Genomic DNA, 17,417 nt, shown 5'->3' with positions numbered 1-17,417 from the left:
TTAATAATAATAATAATTATTATTATTATTATAATAAGAAGAAGAAGAATAACAATAATAATAATAGTAATAATAATAATAATCCATTTACAAAGAAAAAAAATAATTGTCAAATTTTTCTCATAAAATTCCAACTTTGGTCTCATAAAATTGTGACTTTTCCTCTTGAAAAATTATGAATTTACTCTCATTAAATTTTAGTTTTCCTCTCTTAAAATTACTACTTTCCCCCTCAATAACATGATACAAATTTCAGCATAAAATTAAAAATCTGTGAGCCCTCTGAAGGCTGTGTTGCATTCGAGGGACATGGCCAATGTGGGGAAAAATGACTACTGTATCATGAAATAAATTTTGAGAAGTACATTTGCAAAAAAAAGACTTTAATTTCTCATCCATTGATACAGACCTTGTTTTTATCTTTTTTCTAACGTCATTCAGGGTCAACACATTTCCGGCGGTCGTCTTCAACATCAGTAAATGCTTTCGACCCCCCTCCCCCACCCTTCCCCCACCCCCCTAACTAACGATAAGAGCACATTCTGTCGTACGCGCTTGCATATTAAGATCCTACAAACGACTCCTTAACAAATTTCTAAGTGCCACAAACTGGAAAAGCGTGGTCGAGCATACACACAAATGGATGGTTTTCCTACTTTCTCTCCTGTACACACACACACACACACACACCATGTGATATCAACACACATGACAACAAAAGCAGCACTTGTGGAACGCTGCCTATCCATCATGACGGTGAGTGCCATGCGCCTCTGATGCTGCGGTAACCCCCCCCCCCCCCCCCCACCCAATGGTGAAAGAAATCCAATCAAGCACAACTGATGCAAAGTCATCTTGTAAGACAATATCAAAAAGTGAGCTTGTTTTTGTTTTTTTGTTTTTTTTTGCACATTCTCACAACAGTCCAAACAAAAAAAAGCAACAATCTCCTCAGGCACCGTCTGCACTGCATGGGCTCATTTCCATGGCAACCGGCCATCGGCTGATTGGCCGGACGCCTCGGTAGGCAGGTATTATGTGGAGTATACTAGGGACACGTTCAAAAGGACGACAGACTATTAGGGCCACAGGAATTATTTTTTTTTAATAAAAAAAAAGAGAGATTGAGAATAATGTTGTAAATCTACGGAAAAAAGTTTTAAATTTAGGAGAAATAAGTTGTAAATGTGCAAGACAAAAATTCGGAATATTATGTGAATGAAGTCGAAAATTTAGTAGAAAAAAAGTTGTAAATATTGTGAAAATATTGTGAAGAATGACAATTTTAATATTTATAATATTATATGTATATATATATATATTATTTTAAATATCTCACATTTTAATACTAAAATTACATTTTTAGCATTTACGAATTACATTTTTAAATTAAATGTTTTTCTTGCAGAATAGTACTTTATTTCAATTGTAATAATAAATTGAAATTAAATTTTAATATTAAAAAACTAAAAAATAAATAAATAAATTACAATAAAAATTAAATTGAATTTTAAAAAATCTTGCAAAATACGATTTTTCCCCTTATTACATTTAAAATTTTACTTTTTTCTGGAAATTTAATTTTGATGATGAAAATGAAAGCTATTTCTTGCAAAATGATTATTTCCTTTTTTACTTCAATTACATTTGAATCCTAAAATTACAAAAAAACTAAAATGACAACTTTTAGGAGAAAAATTATGATTCCACTCATGAAAAAATGTCACTATTTTCACATAATATTCCGAATGTATTGTCATTGTGTTATTCCCTTCATATTATGAGGTTATCCTGGTAATAAAACTCCTTTTGGTCCTTTGCGTTGCGTCCCTAGCACTCGTTGATTGGCAGGACTAAGACGAGGTTGTCTGGTAGGAGAAGAAGGATGTCAAGATGAAGGATGGACGTTCCTTGAAGGGGATGGACCAGGTAGCGAGTAGCAAGAGGAGCTAGGTAGCACTGGTGCCATCAAGGTCTTTGTGGTGTTGAGTTGTGAAGGCAGGAAACAGGCGGAAAGGACTAAGACAGCGCTCGCTATCCTCTAAGGAACTAAATATATCCACAGAGAGAAGGAGGAAAAGGAGGAGGAGGAGGAAGAGGAACATGGATGTCGAGGAAAGGCCTCCTTTAAACGTCTGAAGTCAGCGAGCACATTCTTTACGGTCCTGGACAAAAGCGTCCGACGGTCCGTTTTATTGAAAAGTTCAACATCCCTACTCCGTCCCGATGCTACAATTGCGTCATCAGTTTGATTGACAATGACTTCCTGGACGGGAGTCTGCATGTGGTCACATGATGCTTGGAATGATCATGTGACAAACGGTGTAAAGCAAACAATAAAAAAGGCCTCTCCAACTTGTTGTTTTTTTTAATCCAATCATTGGTCTTCTTGTTGGTTTGACGTCCCGGTGAAGCCCTTTGGACCAAAAGGCGTGGTCCGAGTGGCGTCGCTAGGACAGGAGGGGGGCGCCGACCAGCAGCATGGCAGCCACGGTGAGGAGGAGGCGGTCACGGGACGGGCTGCTGCCGCTCACGCTCTTCTCCAGCTTGGGAACTTCGGGGTTAAACTCATCTGCAAAGCCAAGAAAGATGAGTTGAGTTAACTTGAATTAATTCTCTGATTAATGTGTAAAATGTTAAAAAATAGCATGTTCTCCCCGTGCATGCGTGGGTTTTCTCCGGGTACTCCGGTTTCCTCCCACATTCCAAAAACATGCTAGGTTAATTGGCCACTCCAAATTGTCCATAGGTATGAATGTGAGTGTGAATGGTTGTTTGTCTATATGTGACCTGTGATTGGCTGGCCACCAGTCCAGGGTGTACCCCGCCTCTCGCCCGAAGACAGCTGGGATAGGCTCCAGCACCCCTGCGACCCTCGTGAGGAAAAAGCGGTAGAAAATGAATGAAGGAATGTTAAAGAAATATTTTTGGTAAAAATACGCTTTTTTGTAACATTCCTTGCCTTTTTTGGTCATGTTCCCACTTCCTGGTAAAATGACACATTTGAAAAGAAATCAGCGTCACGACACTCTCTATTTTGTAACATTGGGAACGAGGGCCAGCAATGGCATTGATGAAGGCGCTGCACGCAAACATGACGTCATGATGACCAAAGCAGACAATCATCATCATGGGCTCCATGGAAGAGAATGGACATTTTCACACTAATGATGTTTTTATCCTGCAGGGCTTTTCAATCAGAGCAAATTAGCGCTGTGCGCCCATTGATTGGACACAACAAGAACATTAGCCTGGGGAAGAGGGGGGCGAGGGGGGGGGGGGTGTTGGTCAAAGAGCTGCGGAGAAAGAGAGCGAGGACGCTTTGAATGATTTGCTAAAAAGCAGGCGAGGATTGGTCATCACTTCCTTTTTCTCTGCGTAATGTTTCACATCATACGGCGGCAGCGGCACGACCGGACGCCATCTCGATGAAGGACGCTCGCCTGATGAGCAATCATCATCGCTCTTGTCTAACATCACAATAGGAAACATTCAATCATTCATTCATTCATTTTCTACCGCTTTTTCCTCACGAGGGTCGCAGGGGATGCTGGAGCCTATCCCAGCTGTCTTTGGGCGAGAGGCGGGGTACACCCTGGACTGGTGGCCAGCCAATCACAGGGCACATATAGACTTGGGAGGAAACCGGAGTACCCAGAGAAAACCCACGCATGCACGGGGAGAACATGCAAACTCCACACAGAGATGGCCGAGGGTGGAATTGAACTAGGTTCTCCTAGCTGTGAGGCCTGCGTGCTAACAACTCGGCCGCTGTGCAGCCCGGCAGATAACTAGTTAGCCTCAAATTTATTTCTTCTAAACTTAAGCCAAAAAGTACCACTTCCACACGGAACAGGAGGAGAAGCTTTTTTTCCCCTCTATGGCTGACTTCATGCAGTGTTAAGTTAATGAGTTGATTATCATGCAGCATGCAAACTCCACACAGAGATGGCCGAGGGTGGAATTGAACCCTGGTCTCCTAGCTGTGAGGTCTGCGCGCTAACCACTCAAGCGCCGTGCCGCCCACAATAGGAAACAGTCAATGAATAAATGTGGAATATTAATGGATTACGCTGCCGAAAGGTGAAAACGTGCGTCATTGTCCAACAATGGATGCCTCATTTGGAAAAACGGCGAACTAAAGTAGAACGGTGATGTATTATTTGGTTACGCCAACGCCAAATAACGATATTTAATGCAGCGTTGATATTTCCTAATGCGAGAGGCACGTGACATTATCAGGAAACGAGAGCGGTCTTGTGATGGGAACATTGGGAGCCATACGAAGAGAAAAGCAGGCATATTCCCGTGGATCGGAAGAAGCACCCGGCCCGGCGACGCCCACGCCGGCTCAGCCCCGAGGAGCACAGACAGGATTGACAAATGCGTCTCATATGTTCTGACTTGTCCTCCTTTTTCTTCTTCATCACATCAATGCGGTGGCCTACATTAAGGACACGTTTGATTTAAAGCGCTTTGGATCTCCAGTAATTCCCAGGCAGGCGTCTGAGCGGGAATGTTGACCTTTCGGGTTTTATGTGGTGAAAGAAAACAGCAAAAACCTAAAGGCTGCTTTTGCACTCATTTGACCTTTTCGGTGCTTTTCCTGTCTCGTACCGGACACCCCGGTCGGCCGCCTGGTCGGACTCCAAGACCGCTTCCCTCCCCCGACTTGTCTTTGCATATGAATGAGTGATCCTCTTATGGCAGCCTGCTGACTTCCACAAATATGCGGCAAGAAGTCAGACATGGCAGCGCTGTCTCACGTCGTTAAGTACGAGGCCGCACCAGCGGAGAACGTCACGGTGGTGCTGCGCTTTGCACTATCGCCTTTTTTGTCTGCGTCATCTGGATTACCCCAGAATCTAAAAAACATGGCCGCTAGCGCATCTCTGCATTGGGAAACATAACCTTAGTCAGTTTTATCACACAAACAAAGAAACATGTCGTTGTAACAAAAAGTCCAAACATTTATTTTCCCGACTGGGAGTTATGATGTCATGATGGAAAACAGAACTTCCAATTCCAGAAACGTACTTTTACCAATACAAACTCACAATGTTATGATAAAAACATTACAAATTATTTTAAGTCGTAATTTTAGAATAGAAATGTATCATTTTACAAGAAAGTCGATATATTACGGATTGTACTTTCAAATTCGGAACATTATGATAAAAACGTAAAACTCGAGAAAATTGGAATGTTACAAAACGTTTATTTTTATAATCAAAATATGTAATTCTTTAAGGAGGTCAATATATTACGGAAACTTACTTTCACGAGTAAACAGTTGGAACGCTATGAAAGCGAAATCACGAGAAAGTTGGAATGTTACAAAACTTTTATTTTTATGAATAAAAAGCTAGAATGTTATGACCAAAATGTGTCATTTAACAAGTTGATATATTACAAAAAAGTCAGAACATTATGATAAAAGCAGAATATACGACAAAGTAGAGTCAAAATATTATGATAAAAAAATTAATTTACAAGAAGTATATTAGAAATATTACAAATCATTAATTTTTACAAGTAAAAAGTCATAATGTTATGATAAAAAAGTATAATTCTACAAATAAGTCTATATATTACAAAAACGTACTTTTACGAATAAAAAGTTGGAACGTTACAATAAAAAATTAATCCCACGGTAAATCACAACATATATTTTTCCAAGTAAAAGTCATAATGTTATGATAAAAAAATATAATTCTACAAATAAGTCGATATATTACAAAAAAGGACTTTTATGAATAAAAGTCAGAATGTTACGATAAAAAAATGTAATCCCACGGTAAGTCGCATCATGTACTTTTGCAAGTAAAAAGTCATAATGTTATGATAAAAAAGTATAATTCTACAAATAAGTGGATATATCACAAAAACATACTTTTACGAATAAAAAATTGGAACGTTACGATGAAAAAATATAATCCCACGGTAAATTGCAACATGTATTTTTCCAAGTAAAAGTCATAATGTTATGATAAAAAGTACAATTCTACAAATAAGTGAATATATTACAAAAACATACTTTTATGAATAAAAAGTCGGAACGTTACGATAAAAAAATGTAATCCAACGGCAAGTCGCAACATGTATATTTCCAATTAAAAGTCAAAATGTTATGATAAAAAAGCATAATTCTACAAATAAGTGGATATATTACAAAAACGTACTTTTACAAATAACAAGTCGGAACGTTATGATAAAAAAACTTAATCCCACGCTAAGTCGCAAGTAAAAAGTCCTAATGTTATGATAACAATGTGTCATCGTATAAGAAAGTCAAGATACGATGTAATTTACGAGAAGGTCGGAATATGACAAATCTTAAATTTTAATGAGTAAATAGTCATCATTATGATAAAAAAACATATAATTCTATGAGAATTCTATAATAATAATAAAAGAAGCAAGCTTGTACAAATAATGTGGCAAACAAGGTTATTGATTTGAGGAAGTAGACGGACGCCCCCCCCCCCATTTGGCCCGATCCATAAAAGAATACCAACACATTGCTAGCGAGCCCACCCTCAAATGCGGCATCACAGCTTCTTTATTTATCCAAGCAGACATCTTATCTCGCGCCCCCCCCCTCCAGACCCTCAGGCACTTTGGCATGCTTGTCTCTTGCTTCATAAAGGCCACAGCGAGCTGACATTGATTGCGGCATCATTCTACGTAAGTAAGGCGTTTCTGATAACGTGCTACGACCCGCAGGCCGCCGTCTTCGCTGTGAAATACTACACATAATGTACTTAGATGTGGCGTTTACAGTATGTCGTGGATTTACATTTCCACGGATCGTGTTCCTCACCTCAAATCTCCCACTTGTCGGGTCACGTTTCATCACAGAAAGAAGCAAAAACAGGATGGAGACGCAGAACACGCACCCTTGGAGAGCTTTGGGAATGTTGGAGGAAGGATATTTGTCTCAAATGTACACAAACACCCCACGAAGGTCTACTTTTCTACGTTTTTGCTTTCTCATGCACTCCGAATCATGATGAATTGTTATAAGCGATGAGTTTTGAGGAGCTCTATATTAATAATGGTTGTAGTTTGTATCGGTGTGCATCACGGCCGTCACCCGACGCCCACACAAGGTGAAATACCGTATGCATTCCCTCGCGGTGATAATTGGATTCGTTTGTGTACATAACATCGTTTACACAAAGACGCCCGTGGGCAGAGCACGCGTGGAATGAACATCGATAACAATCCGTGAGTCGAGTTGCCAAGCCGACGTCGACCGGCTCAGACGTGTTTGTGCGCATCGGTGGGGATTTAAGTCACGCTTTTGAGCCAAATTGCGGCGAAGGAAGCAAGGAGTCACTCACCGATGTTGTGTATTTTGATACTAGGCCTCACTGTGTAGGCGGTGGAAGTCTGGCTGGAGTCGTCGTCCGCTTGGGAGACTGGCAGAGGAGACAAAACGCCGAGGAAGACAATTAAAACATGAAGAAGACAATCAGCCGTGTTGAATTCTATACAAAGTGAGAAATCCCGGGACGGAATGGATGAAAAGCATCATCACACGACGGGAATAATGACACTGATGATGATGATGAGCATGGAAGTAAAAACGTCTTCACGCCTTTTATGGCTTTGACGTGAGTGACAGCGAGCGTCTGTGCTGCTCCTTCATCCAATCACCAGCATCACAACGTATTGGAAGGGTTTCTTTCTCATCTGACAGCTCAGGTAAAAACAAAAAAAAACACCTTGTCGGTCACTTTATTAGGTACACTCGGGCGTCAAAACTCAGCATTAGTATTCATTCATTCATTTTCTACCGCTTATCCTCACTAACCTAGCATGTTTTTGGAATGTGGGAGGAAACCGGAGTACCCGGAGAAAACCCACGCATGCACGGGGAGAACATGCAAACTCCCCACAGAGATGGCCGATGGTGGAATCGAACTTGGGTGTCCTAGCTGTGTGGCCTGCCTGCTAACCACTCTCCACCGTGCAGCCCTGATTGCTACTTTCATTCATTCATTCATTTTCTACCGCTTATCCTCACGAGGGTCACGGGGGTGCTGGAGCCTATCCCAGCTGTCTTTGGGCGAGAGGCGGGGTACACCCTGGACTGGTGGCCAGCCAATCACAGGGCACATATAGACAAACAACCATTCACACTCACATTCATACCTATGGACAATTTGGAGTGGCCAATTAACCTGGCATGTTTTTGGAATGTGGGAGGAAACCGGAGTACCCGGAGAAAACCCACGCATGCACGGGGAGAACATGCAAATGCCACACAGAGATGGCCGATGGTGGAATTGAACTTGGGTCTCCTAGCTGTGAGGCCTGCGCGCTAGCATTCGTATTCCTATCATGAATATTTATTGATTTTTGGGGGCGAAATATTCTGAATCGTCATTATTTGATGACGCAATGAAAAGGGTCCTCGGAATACGTCAGTGGTGTGCAAACTGCGGCCCGGGGGCCAAATGCGGCCCACCAAGCGTTTGAATTCGGCCCGCCAGTTGCTTTCTATGTTCTGGCCCCCATGAACAATATTGTTAACTCAATGCAGCCCACGAGTCAAAATATTAGCCCACCCCTGGAATACGTGATAGGTCAGAATAGTTGTACATTCCCACCACCAGGAGGGGACGACACTGGTGTGAGGGATGTACTGTCCTATGCCCCAAGCCACCATGGAACACGCAGAAAGTATGGGGGCCGTGGAAGGCAGTTATAACCATTCAACATTTCTACCAGAAGGGGGCGACGCTGGCATCAACCAAGAATAAAAAAAAGTTATCAGATAGAAAAAGGGATGACCCAAATGCAGCAAGATGGCCACACGTCGGCACCCACTGGCTGTCATGATGCTGACAAGCACATGGAGGCATGTTGGACATATTAGCCGTGACATGAGGGGGGTGGGTGAAGGGGGGGGGGGCTGACACGGGCCTGAGTGTTGGATGTATGAGTGCTGACAAGGTTAGAAGAGACGGCTGGAGTGGGGGGGGGGGGGGTACTGACTTTCTGCTATGAAAAAGACTGCAGGCTGCTGGTAAAAATAACATTGGCTAACACGATGAAGAGCAGCGGGCACCCCCCCAACAAGACAAGTCGGGGCGAGGGGGGGTGAAGGAGAGGAGAGAGGGTCTTTGTTACGTTTGAACGTAAAGAAGAGACGACGTGATGGTCTCACCCGTGGAGCAGCAGACGTACACTCTCATCCTCAGGCAGCTGTGGCCATGGTGATGGTGGGTGGGCGTGGCTAAAGCAGGACAAAGACAGGAAGTCAGCACGGCGCCCATCATTGTACACACACTAGACATAGACACGACTAACAGATGTAGTAGTACTCCTGGCCCACGGTGAACTCGTAGCCCAGCGAGAAGGCGCTGTAGCGCTGGAACTTCTCCGAGAACTTGATGGGCGCGTGGGGCGCGTGTGGCCGGTTGCACTCCCAGCGCTTGAAGCCCAGCCGGGGGTCGCAGGTCAGGTAGCCGCGGTAGCTGACCATGTAGAGGATGTACTGCTCGGCCACGCTGCGCTCCAGCGTCCCCCGCAGGCTGGTGTTGTAGTGCGGGCAGTAGATGTCCAGGTAGTCGTTGACGCTCACCTGCACCGTGTAGCCTTCCCTCCGAAGCCTAAATGGAAGCAAATCAAGTTATTACATTTGGATAACAAAATACTGAAACATTTTTTTTAATTAAAAAATCAATAACAATGACATAACATAATAATTTTTTAAAAATTGGCCCTAAAAAACCACACTGAATTAAAGCATAATACATTAAACATTAGAATTAACCCAATAATTAATTAATAATAAAATAAAAAACCTGTAAAAAAATAGCAAATGACACTTTTTCCGCAAAACTTTGCGTCAAACATCCCCTGTACGCACCACTGCATGGAGACAATGAATGAGATGATTGCATATTCATATTGACACTAAATCAACGGATTATGCAAATGTCAGCCATTAAAAGGTCTCCTTCAGTCATGTGTGCAGCCGTAATGACTCATTTGCATCGGTAGATGGTGCTATTGTGCTGCATTGATGCTTCCAAGACCACACCTCCCTTTCTGTTTCTTTCATCCTCTTTGTTACACGTTTTGCACAAAGGAGGAAGCCACCACACACACACACACACACACACACACACACACAGAGACACACATCTGATTCAGTTCCACAAACATGGCCGCGTTATTAGTTCAATCCCCAGGAGAGAGAGAGCAGTATTTAATTAGAAAACGAGCGTGAGGAATTTCACACCTTGATCCATCATCTTTGCCATCGGAGCGGAACAACAAGGCTTCTTCCACCGGCTCGTTATTATCATCACACACGACGATGAGATGAATATCGAGTCTCTTTAACCCCGCGCTTGTTCTCCTCGTCTCGTCAGCTTTTTAGATGCGTGTTTTTTTGTATTTAGAGCGGTGGGGGCAGCATGGAAGACGGCTAGATAGAAGATACACGGGAGATGAAAGTGTGTGTGTATGACACTCATTGAGAAATATCATGGCTGCACGTGTGTGATTAGGTAGAAGGTAAGCAGTGCTGCAGTACTCGGAAGCAACCATCAGGGGCGCTGTGGAGCCAAAGAAGATAAACAGCTACATCAGAAGTCATGCTAGCATCCACAGTATAGCATTGGAAAGAATTTTCAAAAATCGTGAATGTTCTTTTTCCACATAAGAAATTTTGTGAATGAAATCTTCTTTTTTGTTGTTTAGTATATCCAATTTTCCCGCTAAAATCTGCTAACAACCTGCTAACAACATTTTGAGTCACAATATAAGCATCCCCCCATACCAAATTGCAAAATGGTACATTCTGGTATGTCTAATTCTCACATAGCAGGTCACATGTTTTGCTAACTCACAAATGAACATAATGTGACGTAATGTGATGATAGAAGCATCCGCCCCAATGCTGGAGCCCCATTTGCCTGAAGCAGCAAGTCGCCTGCTTCCTCAAAGAAATAAAAAGTCTTTTTCAATCAAAACTTGTACAGTTTTGCCATTTTACGTCATCATTTGTGTTAAGTTGCTGAGTTCTTGCGTTTTAACGACAATATTTGATGTTGTGGTGCGTCGCCAGAAAGCGCCAGTTGCCACAAAATGGGGCTGAGTTTATTTGTTAGCTTAGTGGCCGTAGTAGGAAGGGAAGTCAGGTGTAAGTGGAGGCGGTGCAGATGGAAAACAAAAGGATGGAGGAGAAGAAGCTGGTTGTACCCTGTGGCTGTACGCCGTTACATAAGCAGTCCACTTAGCCACACAGGGCAGCCGCAACAGAGATGGGGGAGATTTAATAACTTAGGGGAGACAATTGAGAAGGCGGAGGATGTGTTGAATGATGACAACAAAGACTATAGAAGCCTAGATGGAGAGGAGAAGGTCTCCAGGGACCAACATATACTGTATACATATATATATATGTATCGATATATACATATATATATATATAGTGGGCTATATATGTGTAGCAAAAAGACTGATGGCTCTCATTCTCTCCCATCCCGGGGCTTATTCCCACGCTCCCTTTTCCGCCCGCTACTACCGCTCCAGTTTTGCTGTCTCATCATCATTTTCCTTCAAGAGTGTGGGCTCGTTAGGAAGGGCTGCAGCAAACTGGCGAGGACTACCAAGGGAAGGCGGATACGGAGGAAGGAGGACAGGAAGTGTGAGTCACGGAGCGTAGCGAGCAGAGCACCACTTACGTCCTGTCTAATAAGAGCCCTTTGGAGGATATTGCCGGTAGCCGTAAATAAGGACAAGACTCTGATTGGGGAACATGCACAGGCCATTTCATTAGGTACACCCGCACATAGCAAAAAATAATAATAAAATGCAATAAAATTACTATAGATAAATTAAAAAAAAAAACCAAGAAATAAAATATAATATTAAAAATATACCATGAATAAAATATTTCTCAAATTTAAAAAACACATGTAATTAATTCAACCACATTTTATTATTATTAAGTTATGATGGTGCCGTGCAGTTCTGCAACATTATTATTATTATTATTATTATTATTACTATTATAAAAAATACCAAAAAATAAAATATAATATTAAAAATATATACCATGAATAAAATATTTTTCAAATTTAAAAAACACGTAATCAATTCAACCACATTTTATTATTATTAAGTTATGATAGTGCCGTGCAGTTCTGCAACATTATTATTATTATTATTATTATATAATAATTATTATTATTATTATTATAAAAATTACAAAAAAATAAAATATAATATTAAAAATATATACCATGAATAAAATATTTATCAAATTTAAAAAAACACGTAATTAATTCAACCACATTTTATTATTATTAAGTTATGATGGTGCCGTGCAGTTCTGCAACATTATTATTATTATTATTTTATATATTTTTTTTATTATTATATCTCCTAGACTGCACAGGTGTACCTAATAAATTGTCCAAAGGTCATTGGCCTTTAAAAAGTTTTTGTTTAGAGCAAAAATAAGAGCGTTTGTATTTTTTTTTCTGATTCAACAAATACTACTAATATTTTCATTGATTTTAGGATCATTTTTTATGCCTACAGATGCCATAATAAAATTCTATTTTGCGTTCTTCATCAAAAGTCCATGTAAGAGTCCAGTGTATCGTATAAACACGCAGCAAAAGTGCAGACTGGTCAGGCAAAAAAACAAATTTATGATCAATAAAGTCCAATTTTTTGGTGCAGGAAGGAAGCATTAATGGCACCGCCTTCCACATTAGCCATAAATGTGTTATACTGTACACTATGTCAATATGACATATACAGTGAAGAAAATAAGTATTTGAACACCCTGCTATTTTGCTATTTCTCCCACTTAGAAATCATGGAGGGGTCTGAAATTTTCATCGTAGGTGCATGTCCACTGTGAGAGAGATAAACTAAAAAGAAAAATCCAGAAATCACAATGCATGATTTTTTTAACAATTTATTTGTGTGATACAGCTGCTAATAAGTATTTGAACACCTGAGAAAATGAATGTTAATATTTGGTACAGTAGCCTTTGTTTGCTATTACAGAGGTCAAACGTTTCCTGTAGTTTTTCACCAGGTTTGCACACACTGCAGGAGGGATCTTGGCCCACTCCTCCACACAGATCTTCTCTAGATCAGTCAGGTTTCTGGGCTGTCGCTGAGAAACACGGAGTTTGAGCTCCCTCCAAAGATTTTCGATTGGGTTCATGTCTGGAGACTGGCTGGGCCATGCTAGAACCTTGATATGCTTCTTACGGAGCCACTCCTTGGTTTTCCTGGCTGTGTGCTTCGGGTCGTTGTCGTGTTGGAAGACCCAGCCACGACCCATCTTCAATGCTCTGACAGAGGGAAGGAGGTTGTTCCCCAAAATCTCACAATACACGGCCCCAGTCATCCTCTCTTTAATGCAGTGCACTCGTCCTGTCCCATGTGCAGAAAAACACCCCCAAAGCATGATGCTACCACCCCCATGCTTCACAGTAGGGATGGTGTTCTTCGGATTGTACTCTTCATTCTTCTTCCTCCAAACACGCTTATTGGAATTATGACCAAAAAGTTCTATTTTGGTCTCATCTGACCATAAAACTTTCTCCCATGACTCCTCTGTATCATCCAAATGGTCATATGCAAACTTAAGACGGGCCTTGACATGTGCTGGTTTAAGCAGGGGAACCTTTCGTGCCATGCATGATTTCACATCATGACGTCTTAGTGTATTACCTACAGTAACCTTGGAAACGGTGGTCCCAGCTCTTTTCAGGTCATTGACCAAGTCCTGTCGTGTAGTTCTGGGCTGATTCCTCACCTTTCTTAGAATCATTGAGACCCCACGAGGTGATATCTTGCATGGGGCTCCACTCCGATTGAGATTGACCGTCATGTTTAGCTTCTTCCATTTTCTAATGATAGCTCCAACAGTGGACCTTTTTTCACCAAGCTGCTTGGTAATTGCTCCGTAGCCCTTTCCAGCCTTGTGGAGGTGTACAATTTTGTCTCTGGTGTCTTTGGACAGCTCTTTGGTCTTCGCCATGTTACAAGTTAAAGTCTTACTGATTGTATGGGGTGGACAGGTGTCTTTATGCAGCTAACGACCTCAAACAGGTGCATCTGATTCAGGATGATACATGGAGTGCAGGTGGACTTCTAATGGGCAGACTAACAGGTCTTTCAGGGTCAGAATTCTAGATGATACACAGGTGTTCAAATACTTATTTGCAGCTGTATCACACAAATAAATTGTTAAAAAATCATGCATTGTGATTTCTGGATTTTTCTTTTTAGTTTATCTCTCTCACAGTGGACATGCACCTACGATGAAAATTTCAGACCCCTCCATGATTTCTAAGTGGGAGAAATAGCAAAATAGCAGGGTGTTCAAATACTTATTTTCTTCACTGTATATGTGAGACTTTATGTTGATATATCTAAACGTCAACACCAACATACGTTAAACTGCCAACGCCTACTCTGGACTCCTCAGGCTGAAATGGACAATATCCAACAAAATGGCCAATTGTTATCAAAAATGCTGCAGACATGTTGTGTAATGAAATGAGTTATGAAATGTCCAAGGCCAGAACGATGTTTTTTCCTTCCCGCCGCACCCCGCGTTCACCCTAAATTGTCGCCCCGGGGTGTCCGAGAAGGTGAGGAAGAAAGCCGCAGCCTGCCAGGAACAAACGCACGCCATTGTTGCTGTTGTTGTTTTTGACAGAACAACACAATAGCGTTTCATTGTGGCCTCTCACTCCTGGGAGGAAACAAAGCACAGCGGAGTGAAGCCAGCGCCTTCACTTCGATGCCATTACATTTCAATTCCGCTCCCACACAACGTTTTTATTATTATGATTATTATGAGATTCCATTTCAAGATTGACTTTTGCATTAACGCTCTTGTCGCAGTGTAATTAACGTCGTCAAAAGAGCTTGTTTGGCCACTTGTTTTGGCGGCGCTGCTTTCAGGACGTGTGCTCACACAATAAATGTGCAAAAGTCTTGGGACGCCAACACCCCCCGGTGATGTGCTTAATGACACACCGATCAAAACCAAATAACGTACCAGGCTCTTATCCACATGTAGGCGGGTATCTCCATCCATCCAGCCAATCACAGGGCACATATAGACAAACAACGATTCACACTCACATTCATACCTATGGACAATTTGGAGTCGCCAATGAAGCTAACATGTTTTTGGAATGTGGGAGGAAGAAAACCCACGCAGGCACGGGGAGAACATGCAAACACTACAGAGAAACGATATCTTAACATAAAATATTTAAGTTTGTTGTTTTCCAGGGAGCTAAAGACCGACATAAGACATGGTCACAACTGGACCTACACATTTTTGGCCGTTCCCCAAATCGCTACACGTGGAACATGACACAATATGGAGTCCAGAAGCATGACGTACAAAAAAGTCCACCTTTTTGGCCAAAACTGCACTAGCAAAATGTATGAAAGACACAAGTTGGCCACAGAGACGACGCAACAATTATTTTATTCATTGAATAAGGGATCCAAAAGCCCCAACCCTCGCCCCAGAAATGTCAAGCTAGGACGGCTTTCATGAAAAATGTACAAGAAAATTATTATTTTGAAAAAGCCTTCTTTTTAAAAATAAATGTTAATAAAATAATAACAATAAAATAATCACAATAATTTTTTCCCCCATTAATTTTTTTAATGGTATAAAATATTTTGTTTTTCCCCCCACATTGTTCATTTCCAAATTGCTTGTTCCGCTAAATTATCTGAGGAGGGAAATGTTAACTCTTAGTTAATCCATTCTTTGTCTTTTAACACTACATTTAAGTCATATTAAGGCATTTCAGCATTTTTATTTCATTGGTGGGACATTTAATGATGAAATTATTATATTTAAACTCTGTGAAAAGTTTTTTTTTTTTCAATTTTTTCCCCCACAAAATTAGCAAAAAAAAATTTTTTTTCCAATTGTCGATCGCAGAGCATATTAAAGTAAAGAGTGCTTTCGTACACAAAATGGTCTGGGAAAAATGTACAAGAAAGTTATTATTTTGAAAAAAAAGTCTTCATTTAGATGACACAAAATAATGTTAATAAAATAATAATAAAATAATCACAATAATTTTTCCCCATTAATTTTTTTAATGGTATAAAATATTTGTTTTTTCCCCTCAGATTGTTCATTTCCAAATTACTTGCTCCGCTAAATTATCTGAGGGGGGAAATGTTTTTTTTAATAGTAATTTTTTGAAAAAAAAAAGTGTCATAGGTGTTTTTGAGAATATTTTTTATTTGGGAAAAACAGTGACAATTAAATATGCACATTTTTTATTTTTGAATTATATAATTATTATCAATATTTATTATTATTATTACAATAATAATTATTATTATATCGAGTGGTTAGCACGCAGACCTCACAGCTAGGAGACTTGACTTCAATCCTACGCTCGGCCATCTCTGTGTGGAGTTTGCATGTTCTCCCCGTGCATGCGTGGGTTTTCTCCGGGTACTCCGGTTTCCTCCCACATTCCAAAAACATGCTAGGTTAATTGGCCACTCCAAATTGTCCATAGGTATGAATGTGAGTGTGAATGGTTGTTTGTCTATATGTGCCCTGTGATTGGCTGGCCACCAATCCAGGGTGTACCAGGCTGGGATAGGCTCCAGCACCCCGGTGACCCTCGTGAGGATAAGCGGTAGAAAATGAATGAATGAATGAATAATTATTATTACAAAATTATTATTACAAAACCGCAGGTCCCAGGATGAGACGAGTACTCGCAGTTCTGACTTGTCCACGTTTACGCTTACACTGTTGCCATCGAGCCGTGTTGAAATAGACCAGGTCAGCTCTGCGTCGCCACTGACGACCGGCGAGCATCCTCAGAGGTAATCAACATAAGGCTCATCGGCAGGATAAATTACCCGTGGCAGAGATGAGGCGCCTTAAAAGGCCATTCATTCCAATTGTCTGTTTGCCACTGACAAGAGCTTTCCAATGGAGTCCCCAGGCGCCGACAAGCTAAGCTCGCCTCCTTTTTCCCCCTCCGCACCTCAGCACCAAAACTCATTACTCGTGCACACATCAGGCCACCGGTGAACACACACACACACACACTCACACACACTCACACAGGAGCGCAATATGCCCTGCGAGTCCTCACTGATTGAGTTAGCGCTGCAATTAAGCGTGCGTTTTACAGCGTTTCGATCGGGAATGCGAGGACAGAGGGAGGAACAAGTGCTGAGCCAGTCTGTGTGGGAAGAGAAGTCTCCTCCGCTACGACACCGCTGGGAGTCATCCATCGCTTTTTCTCCCATAACCCCTGCAACCCGCACCCCTCCCTCCGTCGCCTCAGCGAAATTGAGGAACATTAGCTTTTATGTATTTACCCATTCTCTCCTCAAACCTGTCTTACACTTTA

General features: G+C 41.3%; 1 protein-coding gene across 2 annotated transcripts in view; it reads right to left on the bottom strand.

The window, feature by feature from the left end:
- Nucleotides 1-839: 839 nt before the first annotated feature.
- Nucleotides 840-17,417, bottom strand: part of efna3a (ephrin-A3a) — a 63,507-nt gene continuing 46,929 nt past the window's right edge. For both annotated transcript variants that reach the window (XM_058046954.1, XM_058046955.1), the window contains 4 exons: nt 9,322-9,623; nt 9,179-9,247; nt 7,347-7,424; nt 840-2,572 (listed from right to left, as the gene is read on the bottom strand). In XM_058046954.1, the coding sequence (XP_057902937.1) occupies nt 2,451-2,572; nt 7,347-7,424; nt 9,179-9,247; nt 9,322-9,623 (571 nt within the window). In that variant the 3' untranslated portion in view covers nt 840-2,450. The remainder of the gene's footprint in view (nt 2,573-7,346; nt 7,425-9,178; nt 9,248-9,321; nt 9,624-17,417) is intronic.

Source organism: Doryrhamphus excisus, chromosome 14 (assembly GCF_030265055.1).
Source record: "Doryrhamphus excisus isolate RoL2022-K1 chromosome 14, RoL_Dexc_1.0, whole genome shotgun sequence".
NCBI classification, from domain to species: domain Eukaryota; kingdom Metazoa; phylum Chordata; class Actinopteri; order Syngnathiformes; family Syngnathidae; genus Doryrhamphus; species Doryrhamphus excisus.
This window is presented reverse-complemented; position numbering and strand designations above follow the sequence as displayed.